The sequence below is a fragment of the Solanum pennellii genome, chromosome 1, assembly GCF_001406875.1.
Source record: "Solanum pennellii chromosome 1, SPENNV200".
NCBI lineage: Eukaryota > Viridiplantae > Streptophyta > Magnoliopsida > Solanales > Solanaceae > Solanum > Solanum pennellii.
Window position 1 is genome coordinate 76,767,420 of NC_028637.1, and position 20,722 is coordinate 76,788,141.

The following is a 20,722-nucleotide window of genomic DNA, read 5'->3' on the forward strand; positions in this document are numbered from 1 at the left end:
GTTCATTATTAGCCACCATTTCAATATTTATTTATTTTTGTAATTTGAAGTATGGGTTCAAATTAAAATTGTGTTTGACTAAAGTTTTTAAAAACATATTTGCTTCTTCTTCTTCTTTTTTTTTTGGTTGTGACAATATGAAATATGACTTATATTTATAAGTTTTTATAATTATTTTAAGAATATCCAATCCTATCAAACAAATATAGAGTACTTGATAATCTCAACGTATGCCAAACTTTTAGTAACGAATAACGATGTTCATTAGCATTGTCACAAATCATAATTCAAGCATTTCTTCATAACTACACCCTTCTTCGGTTTAGGTGCTAAATAATGATCATCATGTTCTACTTGTCAGATTTTATTGTATTTTATATTCTTTCCAGAAGTGTGTTATTATGACTTATAGTACTTTTTACGTATTTTATAAATATATAAATTTTATTTGAAAAATATTGAAGATTTCATGCGCAAATTTTTGATCAAATTTAAACTGTTTGACTCTCGAAAAATAAAAAGTATCACATTAATTGAGATAGAGGAAGTAGTATTTATATATCCTAAAATTATAACACAATATTTTAAGGGTAACTTACATAAATCTCACTTCTTTAGAAAGTAATTATTTAGATTCATGATAGTCTATCATATTATATTCCTTAACACATTCGGAGTTTTGGTTACGTGTATCTGCCTCTTAAGATACATGTATCCAAGTTACATGTATCCATGATACATGTAAGGCTTATACATATTAATTAGTATGTCTAATTAAGGTATATAATTGAAAGTCATTAATAGAAGAGTGTGTCAGATTAAGAGATATAACTTAAAGTCATTAATTGAGGAGAAAATCACGCTTATAACAACTTTAGAAAATGTGACATATCACAACTCCTAAAATAATCAAAAGAATCAAAATCCTTGTTTTTTGGGCAATTTAGCAAAGTTTAGACTTCTTAACTCAGATTCATGAACTCTATTTAGATACATGTGTACACTCTATTAGATACATATACACTTAATCAAATATACTGATAAAAATTAGATACATATAATATTAACTCAATAATGTGTCAGATACATGTATAAATCTTTAATATATTTTGTCTTTAATATATTTTGTCAGATATACATTCACCTAATCAAATGCACTGATAAAAATTAGATATATATAATCTTAACTCAATAATTTATCAGATTCATGTCTAAATCTCTGCTTATTATTTCCACTAACAACTATATTTTCGAGCAACAATAAGCCCCGAAGTAGGAAGACGGTTAATAATCTAATTTTGAAACTTTTTATTACATTCCTGACCACAACGATGTTTGCTTCACACTTTGATTTGTTGGTATGAGCAACTTTGTGTCATGGCTATGATTTATTGTTAACGTCGCCGAAGTTGAAGGGAAGGATGAGGCGCTGAATAGAGTTGGGCATAAAATATTAAAAATTGAATTATCGAATTAAATTAAATTTTTTTGTAATTTGGTATTCACTATTGGTATTTGATAGTAAAATCTTAGAATTATGGTAAAATCACGAATTGCCCCAAGTTAACCTTGAATTTGCATATCATAGCATAGTAAGATAAACTAGAATGAGAAATATTGTGCGGAAGCTTAAAACATTAACTAACTAAAATGATAGGGGATACCCAATCTAAATCTACATATATAAATTGTACTAAGAGTTCAATAACAACTGAAAAATCAAACTCAAATATAAAACTGAGTCTAACTATATTTGAATAAAAGTCTAACTGAAATTGAAAGACTGGAAGTAAAAGAAATATGTGTATCGTCTTCGGAAAAATGAGGACTCACCATTGATGTTGCAAAACTGGAGATAGAAAATCGATCTATGTGTGATCTAAATGCTGAGGACCTGAACCTATATCACGAAAAGATGTAACACAAAGTATACATTAGTACTTGAAAGGTACTGAGTATGCAAGATAGAATAAAGCTGAATAATATACATAATTGAACAAAGCATAGTGAGCAATGATATAAGATGAGCATGATAAATATACTGAACATACTAATTACGAACTAAACTGAATGTAATAACCAAATTTATAACATGTTGAAACTAAATACTGGACTGTAACTGATAACCTGGTCAATGCAATAGAATCTAACTGCGAAAGCTAATAATAACTGACATAAAACCACGAGGGTTATCCTTGAAGTCTGATGTATGCTCCCCCATCGAGAGGATCTAATATACCTTGTCAGGGGTATAAATACACGACTGAAGTGATCATCGAATATTATATCCATAGTGGGGACTTAACCTACGTGGACATGTAATTCTGGAACTGTGAGAGTGACTGACCCTAGTCCACTCGGTGTTAAGCCTACTCCCAACTGAATATGTAAGAAACACATTATGACTGAATTTCTGTAATACTGAATATCTAAAAACACTGATATGCTAACTAAAAATGCAATATTAATGCATGGATGCTGAGACATTCTTAACTGAAACATGTATATCTGAATAAACTGGCATAGCAAATGTAGTTCGTGAACTAAACGAATGTACACAACTAGGTTTTGAGTTTCATGCAAGAAGCTAAGTAACAATTCTTCAAAAACATGATAATCTGATTAGGATTAGTCTAACTGCTGAATCACAACAGTTTTCTAAAGTTAAAGCGACCCTAGGTCTAAACATGATATAGAGAATTAAGAATTTGACTGAATTTCAGGGACTTAAAGGGTGAAAGGAACCCACTAGTGAAATCCCACATACATGGTGACGAAATTCACAAAGAAATCTTTCGATTTCAAGACTAAGATCGAAGAAAACCTTCTGATGTTCTTGAGGAAAACTGGCACCTCTTTCCCCCTCTTTTGCTTTAGGTTTGAATGACTTTGACAAATGATTTATTAGGGTAAGTTCTGATTAAGTTACTAGGCTCAAACTAACCAAAACTATGTAGTTTAGGGATTAAATAATGTAGTTTAGGTGTCCAACGCATAGGGAAAAAGACCAAATGACCCCACTTAAAATCTGACGAGGGTCGACCACTGGACCTATGACGTATTGTCAAGTGGGTCGTGGTCCTTGTCCAGTAGCAACTAGTTTTGGGGTAGTTCAACCACGAGCCCTATTACGAACCGTGTGAAGGACCACGGACCGTGAAGGTCGGCATGGTTCTTCACTTGGGCTGGTGGTCTGTTGGCTCAGGTCCACGGACACCACCACGACCCGTCATCAAGACCACGGCCTGTGGAGGGATTTGTGGTCTAACGCCTGAGCTTGGTGGGTTTTGTCTGGCTTAAACGAGCAAACCCATGGCTCGTGGGGTGGTTCAAGGCCCATGAAGGGTCCCGTAGTCCACCTCTTCACGTTGGGTGTGAACCTACGGATAGGTTGATGGACCGTGGTTCCTTTTACAGTTTGTGAACCCTGTCGTGGTTCACCTGGTTTTGCTGGATTTTGCTGAAAGTTCTAAGTTTGATTTCTGAGGTATTATATTCTCGATCATCGAATGATTTACTTAATGAAGGTCGTATATCAACATGTTTATTACTTGTTAGCATAAGAAACACAAACAACTCAAATACATATGTCTTTTAATTGTATCAATTTGTTCTTCTTGATGTCTTCTTAATTGTAGAACTTCTATTATATCGTGCATTCACATTTAAAAATAGAAATAATAAAAAAAATAGTATTAACTTGAAATTCAATTGGTTATGACTTCAATACAGTATTACCGAATACCGTACCAAATTGAGTTTAATTTTATCGATTACCGAATTATCAAATTAAATTTTAAAAATTTAATATTTGATATCTACTTTTAACTACCAATTACCAAATTGTTGAATCAAAATTTGAAAATCCTAAATCGAATACGAACGCCCATCTCTAGCGTTGGCGATTCTTCATTAGTGATAGCAGTGCATAAAAGGCGGAGGACGGTGGGGGTTTGCTTCTATCAGGTTCATTGGAGAAGTATGATGGTGTGTAGTATATTCTGCATAATTATTATTATTGTGGTAGAAAGGTCGAATTAGTGTTAGGATTTTCCCTGATTTTCTTACCTTATTTGAAGTTTATTTTTTCTTAAAAGAAAAGACAAAACATTATCATAAATGTTTTTACCTTTTATGAAAGGAAAAGATATTTTTCTTCTATATTTGGTTTATTCCTTTCTTAGATGAAACATTTGGAGATCTATAAATTGAAGATCCCTATTCTCATAATAGAACACAATGAAATTCACAATGTAGTTGTTTAAGAGTCTTATTTATGAGGAGATGTTCTCCTAAACATATTTATGTTTTTTTTTAAATATTTGTTATCAATATGTAGGTCATTTGACCAAGCCATATTAATAACATATATAGTATGTTTTTATTTGTCGTCTAATTTATCAATCATATCATGATTCACAAATTATAAGCTTCCGCATGACGCCCTAATCACCTTCATAACTCAACAAATGATATCAGAGCACATGGTTCAACAATCCTATAACCCAACAAGTGGTATCAGAGCACATGGTTTAATAATCCGATGGAACGAGGTTGAAGACATGCTCAACGCGGTTCATACAATTTGCAACAAATTTGATGATAAAGAAGATTTTTGTCTAGCTACATGTGGATAAGAGATTTAAATCATATTTTCAACATTTCTGTTGCTACATCTTTGAAAATAAAAATAAAATATTTTAAAACCATTTTTAATCCATATATTTTAAGCTTTATTTTCAACCATGACAAGCAGCAATATGATGAAGACTTTGTGAAGAAGGAAGATTATTATGCATGTGAAGAAGGTGAATCAAGTTTTATTAAGAAAATCCAGCCAAAAGGAGAGATTAGTTAGGGTTTTGCATTGATTTTCTTACCTTATTTGAAGTTTATTTTTTCTTTTAAAAAAAGACAAAACATTACCATGAATATTTTTACTTTTCTAAAAGAAAAATATATTTTTCTTTCATACTGGGTTTATTCGTTTCTTAGAGGAAAAGTTTGAAGATCTATAAATTAAAGATCCTTATTTTCATAACAGAACACAATAAATTTCACAATGTAGTTGTTTAAGATTGTTTATGGGGAGATATTCTCCTAAAAATATTTATGTTTTCTTCAATATTTTGTTTTCAATATGTAGGTCGTTTGACCAAACCATATTAATAATATGTCTTTAATATATTTTTATTTAGCGTCTAATTTATTAATCATATTATAATTTACAAATTATAAACTTCCGCATGACGCCTTAATCACCTTCAAAACCTAACAATTAGGCAAGTTCCTACTCGATTCCTCTATCACCAATCTTCTTATTTGGAGAATCACTAGTCATGAAAGTAAATTATGAAAATTCTAACTCAACGGAGTTTTACCTTAGATTTTGAAAATTAAAAAAAAATTGAAATATGTCATAGATACATGACTTTGAATAATGATGAAATAGATATTCTTTCAATTATAACTTCTAGATATTTTAGGGTGGAAATTATGGTGGAGAGAAGGAAGAACAAGAGAAAACGGTGGTGAAGGACGTAGGGTGTGAGGTTGATGAGAGAGAGAGGGAGAGTTGATTGACATGAAATCGTTAATTTATGATTTGCTTAATTATGCAGATAACTAATTTAAATTATTATTTATGAATGTGTATTTGAATGTATTTTTTCCAATTTATGATAGGGAACTCTTAATTAGTGATAAGATTTGTAATTGATTGACAGTATAGCTATGATTACTGTATATAGAGATGTTAATGGGCCGAGCGGGATGTGGGGCAGGGCGGGTGTAATTAGAGTTTTTTTTAAAAAAAATTTAATGGGGGCGGGGACGGGTTGCCGATATATGCGATTTTATGTGGACTCAAATTTAATTTTAACATTTTACATATTATAAGAGCGATAGAACATTATTTATCAAGATGATTTTTTTAAAAACTACTAAAATATTCAAGATTAAATAAATGAAAATGATTTAATAAAAAATAATACAATTTCTTACATGTTTTTCAATTGACCTCTAAAAATAAAATTTTAAGTCATTATCCTATTAAATTAATACAAATTAATGAAAAAATGAATTCATATTTATGCATTTTACTTTTAGTATCAAACTTAACAAGAAAAAAAATATTAAAAAAATTATGTGGGGCGAATTCATGCAAGGCGTGAGGCTGATTGAAAATGAAAAAAATTGTTATCCAGGATCAGACGACTTTGAAATTTTAAGGATTAAGCTCAACTCACACCGTGTCTGCTCCGTTGTCATCCCTAAGTGTACATGATAGGGGATTACGTCTATACATAGGTTTTCTTTTTGTATTTTAATAACTTCTAATAACATAATTACTATACAATTCATCAAAATTAAATTAGTTATAAAGATTTATCAGTGACCAAAAAGGAAAATTATGGTAAATTAGTAACTACAAAATTTTGGAGACATTCTTTCAAAAATACAAAAGGACAAATTTTTAAAATAGGTCAACGATTATACTTTGAACAAAATAGGGGTTGAAGCATATTTAGATTTCTTACTACAAAAAAAAAAATCATTTTGTGGAGGATTTTTTTAAATCGATTTATGCGAGTTTTTAATCCATACAAAATTAATTTAGCCGATTTTAGAAACTGTCATAATTACCTATGCCACGAGTAATTTGTGACGATTTAATAGAACTTTCATTACGTCTGCCACAAAATAAATTTGCAATTTGTGGTAAGTCGTAACCCCTTAAATATGATTTTTGAACTTTAATAACTGCACTCTACAAGGTTTATAACCCTCACATTATAGTCTCAATATCTTATTTAATTCTTTTGAAAGGGCTTTTACCATTTTTTTATTTTTATTTTATTACCCTCCCTAGGAGCTCCCACCCCTTTTGCTCCCTTGATGACTCGAACTCGCAACCCAACTCCTACCCCTTTTGCTCCCTTGGTGATTCAAATTAACAACCTTTAGGTTGGAAGTGAGGGGTGCTTACCATCCAACCAACCCCCTCTCGTCATTAAGAAACTTGAGTTATGCCATTTATAACATAGACTACATTTAAAATATTCAAGTTACAAAACAACATAAATCTTAATTCATGACAAATTGACACAACTAGTAACTTTGTTTGATAACTTAAAGTTTAAAACTTTGTGATTTTACATTAAACAAATGTAAAAAAGGTAATATAGTAATTTGATTATAACGATTTGAGTTTATTATTTTTATGTCATATTTTCTTTCATGACAACAACACCATATATTCTTATAACATAATAATATTTTGTTGATTTAGTATTAGATGAATTTCACATTTTAATAAATTTATGTTCATTAATTTTTAGATAAAGACAAATTTATACATTCATATGTAAAAAAAAATCTTAACTATATAATAATTGGGTCTTAATAGAACATCATAATATTTAGAACTTGTATTGAAAGTCAAATATTAAAATTTAAATGCACAACTTAATTATATTCAGATTTTGACATCTTAATCTTACTAAAAATAGATGATACCTAAATCATCTCAAATAATTTCTCATTTTAAAGTCAAAACGTGCTACTAGTGCCTTATGATGAAGGTTATTATATTTTAATATTACATATTCTTGTATGATTACACATATAACATCCACTTCTTTGAAATACTCATCTCATGGAAATATATTAACTTTACCAACATAGTGCTTGTTATCATATAATTGTCATCATATAAATTTACCTTTTACTTTAATGTATAGCTATACACACACATGACCTTAGTAAATTTTTTATTTTAACCATTAAATTACATGTTATAGGAGTAACATTTTCATCTATTATTTCATTCTCTTGAAAGAATGAACCTAAATATCTAAATTGTTTGTACTTTGATACCACAATTCAATTTACAACTTAATTTGCTCTTCTCATGCTAATTAAACATGCAATGCATATAATCAGTTGTATTTCTAATTTTCATGATTACCTTATTTTCTAAAGTGTTTTCTATATTAGAAGTTTTTTTTTTCTATTTTGTACGAGTATAACAAATTGTAATGAATTGTAGCATTTACAAAACTTCACAATTTGATGTAGTTTGCAGAGGTTATCACAAACCTCCACAATAAAATCACTACAAATTATAATAAATTGTGGCATTCACAAAACCTCACAAATTGGTACAATTTGTGGAGGTTATCACAAGCCTCTACAAAAAATAATATACCGCAGGGGTTAAAATAAACGCTACAAAATGATTCTATAGTGGAATTTTTTGAAAACCCCACAAATAAACCTCTGCAAATTAGCCTATTTAATTGCGATTTTTTTTTAAATTTTCATCTGATGTCTTGAAGCTCTAATCAAATCAAAATCACGCTCTACAAAGCCCATTTGAGAGTGACCCTTAACCAGAGATTTTGAATTCTTATGGAGAAAATCATTTGATCTTTCTTGTTCAACATATCGCATTACTAGATGGTATATGAACTCAAATCAATTTCTCCTTATGTTGATCTCTCTGCTTCTTTCTTTGGAAGAAAAGAGATCGGAGAAGATTGGTGATGTCTTATTGACAATCTTAACGACTTCTAGAAATGATAAACGAGATTTTGATAAATTAAATATGGATTGAATTATAATTCATTCATATAAAATATAGATAAGTATAAATTTAATCAAATATAACTTGAATAAAGTAGTTCTAATCCATTTATATATATATATATATATATATATATATAATAATAATAATAATAATTTTGTATATTAAACTTTAATGAGAGGTGTATGTTCATATTTTTTTCCAGACCACTCATCATAAAACTTAACCAGGTCAATTCAGTGCTCTTAATAGCAAAAATGGATTTTGTTTGCGTGCACAACATTGACATGTGTGATGGAGACTTGTGTGGACAAACAACAAAAAAACATTGGCACATTATATTTACTGGACAAAAAAATTAATTTGAGAATTTCATTTTACATTTTTTAAATATAAAATTGTTTCACAAATTTATATTTTATATATAAAACCCCCCACAATTTTATAACTATCTATTTACTTTATTTTAATGAAAATGTCAAAGAAGTGATGAAATATTCACGGAATATGAACAAAATAATATAATTACTATAGACATTGATCATATGCAATTTTATTAAAGGTAGTATACTACAACTTAGGTTCAATTTTATCATTTTATTAAACAAAAGTTCGATCAATAAATGTTGTATTTTTTAGAATAGTTTTGTGATAGTGTATTATATTTTTATCATTAAATTTTGCTTATTAATAAGATTGTATAAAAAAATTGAAATAAATTTTGATAATTTTCGCAATTTACAAAATTTTATAAGTAAAAAAATGCAACTTAGGAATTCAAACTGCATGCATGTCCAAACAAACTACAACTTCATCTCATATAATTTCATCTCACATGCCCAAATTAATCATTACTTAGAATTTTGAAAATTAGATTTGAGGATAAATTTGTGTTTGGTTGTAGTTTTTGCAAAATAATAATTGTTGTTTATAAGTACTTTACCAAAAAAAAAAAAGGAGGACCATAAACTGTGATTTAACATGAAATCTATAGTTTAAATAAATCAATTTTATAAAAATAATAAAAAAATTAATTAGGATAACATTTGAAAAAAAAAAGTATTTCTTTCAAATTTCAAATACAACTTAAAATTAGTGTTTACATATTTTATAATAAAATATTAATTTTCAAATAAAGTAAAAATATAAGAAGCGGAATAGCAATATTTAGCCTATATTAGGTACTATAGCTACAATTTAAAAAAATTATAATTCACTGATACAATTTTCCTAATTCTTGTTATTCGTCTGATTTGTATAAATTCAAAATTTGTGTATTTGATTCCTGATTGTATAAATCCAGAAATATTATATGCTTACCCTAACTATTTGTATATTATTTAATACTCATAACAAAATTACTTTGTTTGTACATTGGCAAGCGGAATATACAAACGGAGTTCTGAAAAATTCCTATATGTATAAATACATAATTTGTATATACTTACCCTATTTGTATACTCGAAACTATAGCTATATGGACTTATTATTATGTTTGCTATTTCTAAATTTTTCTAAAAAAAATAAGATCTAGAAAAAGTAAATTTATGACTAAACGTTTTTTTTCTAATTTTCCACTCGGTGTCCGGAATTCATATTAAAACTCCAACTAAATTAAGATCGCGCACTGCATGACTCATTTCGAAGGTGCGCTCCCAACAAAATTTTCTCTATACTTCGAGCTCAAATATAAGATATCTAGTTAGGAATAGAACATTCACACCACTGCACCACAATCTACGATGATGGTCAAGCGGATTACTATCAAATAATGTCATTAAAAGAATCTCCACCTTAGAAATAGGAAAAACAATAAAATAAAACCCTCTTTTATCTTCCATATTTCTTCTCTTCATTCACCATTTACTTATCCAAATAATGTGACATCATATATAAACACATAATCAACTAATTTTTAAAAGGTTTATTGAACTAGTTGGATTTTGAGGTTATCCACAAGTGCAGCTAATGTCAATGTATTTATTTATATCAAGGCTTGAGGTGGACAATGGTTAATTTAACATTTTAAAACTCTAATTTTATGGACCTTAATATTTGGATAATATTTGTCTGGGGTAGGTGTTGTATCATCTCACACACTTGCCTTAGTTGCATATATAATTCAACTAAATATTATTTTAAATCATTATGCCAAGTTGACTCTTTCATTATATTCATACAATATTTATTTAATTATACACACGAGAATAAGAAGTTTTTCATTTATATTATGAGTTTAAATAAATGGAACAGTAACTAATACTTAAAAAATCCTATTTCTATACAAAACCTAAAACATGGAATATGCCAAAAAAACGTCACCTAGCAATCACAATATTGGAGAGGAACATATGTATATACTTGAAATCATATGCTAATTGACCGTCTGGATTGTAGTGAAATGAATAAGTTTTAATTAGTTGAACTGGAGTTTGGAGATGGAAAATATTTACCTTTTAATTAGTTGAAATTCGAACCTAAAACAAAAAATAATTAAAAGAAAATCTTTGATGATAGGTGATCGAGTTCGTCAAATCAAGGATAACTATAAAGTCTCAATTGTAGCAAGTTTAGGTTGGGTAGGTGAATTATGAAAATGCAGCTATATTCTCTACCACAAACTTTTTTTGTGTTTTTAACATGCTACATGAATCTCAAAGAATATGAAAGAGTGTTATGAAAGAGTTGTTTTTTTGTGGGGTTTAATCCATGTGGTAAATCCCATGTCGCCACTTGGGAGCAAGCAAAAATTGGTGGAGGACAAATTTTGGTCTTTATTTGTTAAATAATATAAAGACATTTTTTTAGTGTAAATAGGACGACATTGATTCGAATCACGTTAACTTTTCTATTTTTTTTTACATTCTGTTAACATTAAAGAATTCTTAAAATATATACGCAGGTCTAAAATCTTTATGACAACATCAATTGTGGGCCTTCTAATGGGTTGAAATTCGTTTTTTTTTTTTTTTTTTGTGAAATCTCTTCACGTTGAAATTCGATTTAATTGTTTGTAACATCAATCAAACCTATTTCTCCATGGAAGGAGTTCGAGTTTTTGAGAGATGGTGGCTGAAAAATGGGGAAGAAAATGAATAAAGAATGATTAAATGAGTCTTTCAAAGTGCTAGTATTGAGTGTATCAATGTCAACAAAAAGTGTCAAAATGACACAAAGGAACATGACATGAGATGTCTAAAATGAACAAAGTTCAATTGAGGTGTCTAAGTAAAAATTTTGTGTCAACTTTAGAGGGTCATCAATGGTTCAGCCAACTAAGAATTGTTCAATTGCATGCAAGCTAAGTATAAAAGTAGCTAGAGGCAAATTCAAAATTTAAAGTTATTATACACGCAATGATGTTCAGAATGAAGAATTCATTAAGCAAGAAGAGTCCAAATTCCATAAAATTATTTCCAGAAATCGGAAGAAAATGAGCCACCAAGTCATATAAGATTCTCAGTATGTTCATGTTACACAAATCCTACTGTTACAAAGAGTGGGAGACACCAATTCATCCAGACCATAGAAAGGATGACATTTATTCCACCTTTTATACAACAATACACTTGTTATGCTACACACAACAGCTCTGGGATCAATTAATTTGGAATCATGCTAACCATTTTCCAATTATTTGGCCATTAGCCACTTACTATGTCGAATTAATCTTCGGTAAAAACCATGCACTAAGGAGCAATAGCTTTCTCAACTTGACATGCTGAGAGACTACTAGTTCAGAGTTATAAAAAAAACCAGCAAATACAAGTCGGAAAATGCTGGAAACAGCTGGTTTAATACTGTTAGAAAGATGCCGATCAATCCCCCATACTTGCTCTCTCCTGTGTCAAGTTCCATTAAAGGATCAGAGGCATCACCAGAATCTCACCAGCATGCAATTTTAAGAGATATTACAGGTTCTTCTCTTACTGTGTGCTGTAAGCTCCTAGCCAACACTCTTTGGACCTTTGCGGGTCATTGGCAGGTCAAGGATAATCATGAAATAGCATCTTTCTGATTCTCTGATATATTGGATTTCTCCATTCATAAGCTTTAACATTTTTCTACACATGCTCAGTCCTAGGCCTTCCTGAGTTACCCACCGACTGCTGTGGAACATGTCTTGAACCAATTCAGGAGGAAGCCCTTCGCCAGGGCATATAATCCTATGTTAAAAGAAAAATTAGATTAATTTTAATAGTTAAAGTAGTATAGCTGAAACTTAACTCCTAGAACTCAATTTTTACTACACGGAAAGAGTTGATTCGGAAAACATAGTACAATCTAGGATGCTAGTAAAATACTGGCAAGATGAATATTTTGGAATAACTCAACCTCCAGGAAAGCTAATAAAGTGAAATCTAGGATGCTAGTAAACACCAAAACCTGCACAAGTATTTGTTTGGGGATACATTTATATCACCAATGAGACATGCTTGGCAGTTATTAAGTACCACATTCAAGCACCACGATAAGGTGTATAAGATTAGATTTCAAAACTAAAACATTAAGGCTATGCTTCAACTAATTCCTATCGCTGACTTGAGATTATAATAACTTGGTTATGAAGTCCACCAAAGTTGTTGTATATAAAGGAGTTGTATTTACACAGTTCATTAGAAGCTTATACTTCTGCTGTTTCAGTTCAAAACTGGAAGAGAAACTTAATAGATGAAATGTGAGTTTGAAGTGGAGAAGATGCTTTTTCCTACTCCAAACACAGGAAAATTGAAGTGGAAAGAAGAAAGATGAGCAATGGTAAAGTCGAGTTAAAAGAGACCAATAAACAAAAGAGATGATGCCCTGATCATTTACCGAAGTGTATAAACTTTCACTTTATAGGTTGAAGATGCCACTGCTGAGTCAAAGGAAGGCCATAGAAGAAGGAAAAAAAATGATAAATATGGATAAAAAATGAGGTATGAAAAGAGAAGGCAGGGTAGAAGCTATGCGAAAGAGATGTGGTACAAGTCTGAAATGCACCTTTCACTTGAGTGTGCTCATATTTGATAGGATTATAGCCCCTACTCTAAATTTCCACGAGGTCTAAACATACATGAAATTTTTTTATACTCCCCTTAACGTTACATTAATATTCATTGGATCATAAATCTCATATTCTGACATGCCTGTTAAAGCAATCAGAAATATTATCCACTAAGAAAATAACCCCGAAATAAATGACACAAGTAAGCAGCAGATGGCATTCAAGTGAGAACTGAAGACTTATTCAAGAACCATTTAAAGAATCAAGGTTGCATGAGAGGGGTGAGAGTTATCAATTAATATAGTACATCTTCCTGTAGTTACACGAAGAGAAGATTAATGAATGTACCTGAGTTCAATATGCACAACAGTTACTCCATCAGATATTGGCATCATACTTGGTCGAAGTTGGATCTCTACCCACCCGTCAGGTGATGGTGCATACCGCACCATGTTCAACAAGAAATCTGCCAAGACCTGTTGAATTCTCACTTGATCACCATGTACTGTTAATGTCTTAATTTCCTCTGGTATATCACGGATTAACTGCACACCTTTTTCCCTCAGCAATAACATCACTTGGCTTACAACAGCATCTATTACACTCCCAAGAAAAAAATCTTCTTTCTCAAGGGTCAGTGAACTGTTAGAAGATCAAAGGTCAGTCAAATTCTGAAAGGAAGAAGGTTGCTAATACTACATAGAATTGAAATACAGACCCATAATCCCCTCCCGCAACCTACAGAAGAACACAACAAAAAAGAAGGAAATAATCCCAAATAGTTAAATTTCAATTACTACAATTCAGTGTTGCCAAAAGCAAAAAGCGCAAATAACTCTAAGGTCCGTTGGGGTTATAACCACAAGCACAAATTAAGTGTGGCCTTTAATGAAAAAGAAATATGCAAACGAAAAAAATAAAGATATATGTATATATTTTGTTCGAGACTAATAACTATAAGAACGAATGACAAATATGAACAATGAAATTGAATTTTTTACACAAAGTGAAATATCAATTCTTTAGTCTTAAGAGGCTCATTGGCAAGGAAAAGTATACCTCAGAACCTTGATGACAACACTAAAGCACACATTAAGCTAGGCGAAGCGCTCAAAACATTTTGAGTCTCGCTTCAGGGATTAAGACCGCTTTGACAACATTGCTATAATACCAACTGCAGGCCATTGTTCTTTTAAAAGAAACTATCATATTTATTACTTTTGACTATCTGTTTTGAGTCGAGATTTGTTGAAACCGAACTCTCTACCTTTTTAAGGTAGGGGAAAGGCCTGCATACACTATGCTTTCATACCCACTTGTAGGGTTACACTGGGTATGTTGTTGACACCTGAGTTACACCAGAAGATATTATATCATGAATAAATAGCTATTCCCTGTATTCCACTTCATGTGACACTCTTTTCTTTTTAGTCAGTTTTCCAAAAGAATGGAACTTTTTATATTTTGGAAACAGTTTTAAATTTAAAGTTCCCACTCTATCCTTAATGACATGCTTTTAGAGCCATATAAATAGTACGTTATGTATAAGGTCACATGTACTCAAGTTCAAAAATCTCTCTTTCTTAAACTCCACCAATGAAATAGAGAAAGTATTAGTTTAAACTTTATTGGTGGACTTCCAAAAATGTTGCCGCACCATGTCAGTTCCTCCAAAAATACATAATTTTGGAGGATCTAACATGCACCCAGCGCCATTTTTTGGAGGATTTGAGCAACATTAGTTTTGAAAGAACTTATTAGCAAGCATAATCGAATAAGAAAGACTTACCCATCCTCAATGTTTTCCAGATCAACATCCCTTATGATCTTAGACATCTGCCTCTCACAAGCAGCACTTGTCTCTAGATACTGCTTCTGATATTCTGTCAAATTTGTGGCCTCCAACAAGGAATTTGTAAAGCGTATACCATTAAGAGGACTTTTTACTTCCTGACAAATGTATGCCAGCTCTTTCATCTGAGAATAACACTTCTTTTCCTGTTGCCTTTGCACTCTTAGAGCTTGCTGCAATTCGGGACTGGCTATCTGTATAAAACAGAAAGCCCCAATAGTATCACCCTCCATATTGACTCTCTTGTTTGCAGTCAGAAGAGCTTGCACATATTTCCCATTTCGGTCAAAAAAGGAAAATGGAAACTTGTCAGTGTCCTGGCCTCCGATTGCATTATGCAACACGATCATGAACTTTGTCATGGCATCTGGGCCCTTGAGCCGACAACAACTTCCAAAAATTTCACCAACTAACATTTTTCCAACAATCTCCTCTCTAGACCAACCAGAAAGCTTTTCCATGGCAGTGTTCCACTCAGAGCAAGAAGTGTTCTCATCTGATGCAAATATGGGAGGGATCAGAGGATTGGGGCTGTGCACAATGGCCTTGTAATCACCTTGAATGTGAATAAACTTGTCCATAACAATTTTTTCCCCAGTAACATCCTGCCCAACAAAGGAAACACCAACAATGCTGTTTGTGTAATCTCTGCTAGAGCAAGCATTAACCACCAAAAAAACAGCTTTCTCCAGTTGTTCAGCTCCAAATGTCCTCAACTTTATTTCTACATTTTTACCTTCCACGCCTGCAGTAGTATGACTACAATATTAGTTTATTTTTCTCTTTGGTTGTCTGTTGCAGGAGTTGAGTAGAAAAGGAGCGGAGTTGATGCCAATTATTTCAGTTACAAACTATGTAAGAGTCAACATACGCACACAATAGAGAGAGCAGGTTCCCTACAATCAGGAATAAGCCTAAATCTGTACTGTACAAGAGATGGTTTTGGTTAGGCAAGAAAGAAGCTAACAGCTTAGTGATACTCTCGTCAGATAACCGAAGGCGAACAAGTGATCCTGAATGCTATCAGCAAGTAAATCCTCATAACCACTACTACGTACTAATCGTTTGCAGTAAAAGTTTGCAATTTGAACGCATCCAAATGCCAGATTATGCCTAAGGGCACATTCTTTTTAAAGTGAACTTGTTCTACACAACTTCTACCAAATAAAAGCAAGGATCAAAATAAACGTCCATCAAATGGTACAATTGGACCGGAATGGATATGAAGGATTAATATAGACGACCCAACTAGTTTAGAATTGAGGTGTATTGATTGATTGACTTGGTTTTGTGCATAATATCTCTCCATTTAGTTGCACACCATGCCCTATCCCTCTACCCCCAACACACACAAAGCAAGACTGCATGCTTCAGTAGACAAATTCAACAAGATGAAGTGAACAAACAGTTTTTTCAAGTTTCGAGGATTCGGAGTAAAAAAAATCACTAGAAGCCCATGATTACTTCACATTCAGCTGTCAAACACAAAGAAGGGAAAAGATAAGATTATACCACTCATGCAGAGCAGAGAAACTCTAGAACTTAAAAACTGTGCTATCATTTGGAAATGAAGAAAATAAATAGACAGGTATACCTCTTAGAGCATTGTACAGAAGCTTCTCAGCACTCTCCTCTGATTCTTTGTACAGAAGATCATGAACCAAGGACTTCCCCTTTGCTTCTTCAGCTGATAAACCTGTCAATTCCACGACCTTTTCATTCCACCCATTTATGCGGCCATTGACATCAACACCAAATATGGGAGCTGTTGCAGTTTCAATCAATCTAACCATTTCTCTGGCAACAGAACTCAGTTCATCTATCCCTTGCAACTCCATTTCCCCAAGTGCATGCACAATAGCCTTAGAATTACTTGCCTCAGCATCCTTAAATGAATCTCGCAGAATTAGCTGCAAAGAGTGGATTGCATCCATTTCGGCATTTTCCCATGGTGAGCTCCGACTTTTAACAACTTCCAGAAATGCCTTGAAGGAAGAACGTGGATGCATTCTCTGTCCGTCATCCTTGTCTTCAGGATGATGCTTTGCACCACCCCACTTTATTTCTTTCGCTGTGTGGGAGCGAAACCAAAACAAGAAATCTTTAGAAGTTATATAAGCGACAGCCATACCACAAACTGCATCACCAAGTGAAGCTGCTCCAGGATACCCAGCATCAGCCAAACTGTCAGTACTTAAACCTGTTGAGTCTCCATGGTAAGCCAATAACCACTCCACAATGTCCTTTATCTGAGCTTCAGTTGGTGTGACGCCTAATGGGTAGTACTTCCGCTGGTAGTATAGAGCAGCACCATCGCACTTCACAAGGTCCATAATACTGGGGCTTTGGGTAACAATCCCCGGTGGTGAGTCTCGAAGGAGCATGTCACATAACAGTGTTTGAGTCCTTAAAACATGTTTCTCAGACAACTGTGATGCCAATTGCAACTCCATGTTCAATTGGAGTCCAAAGGCCTGCATAAGGAATTCACATGCATACCTAAGAGGAAAAGGAATGGACCGAACAGAAGTGTGGTGTCCAACAACCAAGCCCCACAGCCTCATTGAATTTCGGCCACCCCCAACAGCTTCCTCATCATTTCCATTGATAATAACTGCCAGTGTTAATGAGGCGATAGACCCCATATTTGCCATGTACTGTGCATGGCAACCATGAGGTGCTCTAAGTGTGGACCCAACTAGACATAAAGGCTGCATCAGTGATTCATCCTGAGTAACCCGCACAGGGGTAGCATGGCAGTCCACAATCATTCTCACCCTGTTCTGCTTAAACAAAAACCGTGAAGCTTGAGGAATATCTGTAGCAGGATAATGCAAACCGATATAGGGCTCTAAATCTGATCTTTTACTCTCAGCCACTACCTCTCCATGTTCATCCTCATGAAATTTATATACCATAACCCTGTCATACCCGGTTAACTCCCTGACACTCTCAACAACAGTATCACACAAAAGCTTAATGTCCCCACCAGGAAGTGATTGCAAATGAGAAATAGCCCTCACTGCAAGTTTCTGTGACTGCACTGCTCCAGCAATAGATAAAGCAGGGTCCTCAGTTCTAGCAGGCTCCAAATCAATGACAATACCTACATCAACCCTGTGCAAAATTGCATAAAAGGGCTTTCCAGAATTCTTGGAATGAATCCAAATTGGGTTGAGTAAAGTGATCTCACGTGCCCCAAATGCTCTTTCTAGCAAAACAGAGCTAGAAGGGGTAAAAAGGGTCCTAACATCAGTTCCAACAGTGAGGATCTCAGACTTGTCAAGGCTTGGAACAGATTGTGGAGTTAAACTAAGCATTTCACAGGCATTTTCACTATAAGCTATAATACGAAAACTAGCCTCATCTACAGCTATCATACAGCCAAAAGGCTGAATATGACCTCCTCTTTGAATTTTAGTCAAATAAGCAGTAATTTGCCTTTCAGGCACAGATTGTGTAGTAGTTTTAACAGACTGTGAATAATCAAAAGACTTTCCAGACACACCAGATTGTTCAAACACAGCATGAAGCCTAGCATCAGCTGTGTATTGTGCTATAGCTTTGCTTATTGAATCTTTGTAATTCATATTACTTGTACCTGAAGATTGAGCTTGACCTTGTGATGAATTATGATAAGAATGCTTTGTTCTACTTCCAGAAACCATTTCTCTCTCTTCCACACAAATTTTTTCTTGCTATTACATAGAAAAACTTGTCAATTTCAAAACCCTAAAACAGATTACTTTTGGGAAGCTCAAAAAAGATTGAATTTTTGGTTGAATACACAAATGGGGTTGTCATAATTTTATACTACTAGTAATTGAAGCAATATGGTGGACCTGTTTATCCAACAGTATTTATTTATTTTTGTCTCGAATACTTTTTTACTCTCAAATTTAAGAAAGCGCTCCAAAAATAATCATAACTTAATTAGTTGATTGAGTAGGTGTATTTTTACTTTGCGTAAGACTAATACGTACGCATGATTCTCAAGGGGTGATTGTGACTTTTTAACTTTGAGTGTGCATAAATAAGTACTTACGCTTGTATAAACTACATGACACCACTCGTGACTGTTTTGTCTTGCATGAGATTCTATGTGTATTATGTCTATTTATGCATACTCAAAATTGAAGGACATAGTTATTCGCTGAAGTTAAGTTAAGGCTCATGTTATTAACGATTATAACTTTTACGAAAAATATACAAAACACAAGTTCAATTTCATAAAGTTCATATAAAATAAAAAAACATTTGGAATATATGGGGAGATGCCTGCTAAAAGTTTCTTGAAAGATTTCCAAGAAATTTGAGGGAATATGCTAGAGAAGCTAAAAAGAAATGTAGTATGTTTGTTTTGATCAGAAATGAAGGGGTGAAAAAACAAAAGAGATGGGGGGTCTATTTTTTGTTTGACCCTATGCTTTGATTGTGAGTGAACCTTTACTTTTGTGTTGTAAAAATAAAATAAATAGAACTTGTTAATAATTGGTCTTAATATTAAGATATGAAAACATATATGTGGATATAGTGAAATGGGAGTCTGTTGTCAATAAAAGTAGGGTTGTTTTATGTGGTTGAGAATTCATGTTTTTGGAGTTGGCCACATCCACATGGGTTGATTATTAGATTGACCATTTTAAGAAATAAAAAATGTTTTTGATTATTTGATAGAAGTAGTAATAGAAAGGAGGGGAGTGTGTAAATTTTATTGAATCTAAATCTATCTAAGAAAGAAAGAAAGAAAGGGAAAAAGAGAAGATAAAAAGATGATAGTATAATGGAAATGGTGGGGGCAAAGCAAAGTGATGAGTATTCCCATATCACATTGCCCCTCCCACGTGAAGGCTAGTACTATTATTGACACAACCAATTCCTCCCTTTCTCCAATTATTCAAATGAAACAACACACAACATGGGTGTGTTTGCCATGAATGAACCTTCAATAAAACAAGATAGACCTTACAAATACACAAATCTATGGATGCTTTGTCAATTGAATCCATGCATTTCGAAACTAAAAATTATTGAAGAGTCTCACGTCGGAAGAAAAGAAGAAAAGAAAAATGAACTAATTATACAAATATTCCTATTATATATATTATATTCTCCCTATGGTTTGAAATAATTACATATTGTCTCCTTAATTAATGATTTCAACTCAGATATACCAAGATACATGTATTTCTGCTATCAAATATAGTCTGAGATATAGATACATAAGGAGAGAGGGGAGCGAGAAAGTCAGTGTATCATAGATACAAGTGAATCACACGAGATACATGTATCGGGA

The 20,722-nt window shown here is 32.5% G+C and overlaps 1 protein-coding gene across 2 annotated transcripts; it reads right to left on the reverse strand.

Annotated features, from left to right (window-relative positions):
• Positions 1-11,963: 11,963 nt before the first annotated feature.
• Positions 11,964-19,295, reverse strand: LOC107003923 (phytochrome B1). 2 transcript variants are annotated; one of them, XM_015202170.2, is made up of 4 exons: positions 17,021-19,290; positions 15,364-16,171; positions 13,923-14,216; positions 11,964-12,753 (listed from the first exon to the last, which is right to left on the reverse strand). In XM_015202170.2, the coding sequence occupies exons 1-4, from the start codon at positions 19,092-19,094 to the stop codon at positions 12,534-12,536; spliced, it is 3,396 nt and encodes a 1,131-aa protein (XP_015057656.1). In that variant the 5' UTR covers positions 19,095-19,290; the 3' UTR covers positions 11,964-12,533. The 2 variants fall into 2 exon arrangements, with proteins under 2 accessions (XP_015057656.1, XP_015057659.1); XM_015202173.2 differs by lacking the exon at positions 11,964-12,753 and having other exon boundaries at positions 14,181-14,312; positions 17,021-19,295.
• Positions 19,296-20,722: the final 1,427 nt, after the last annotated feature.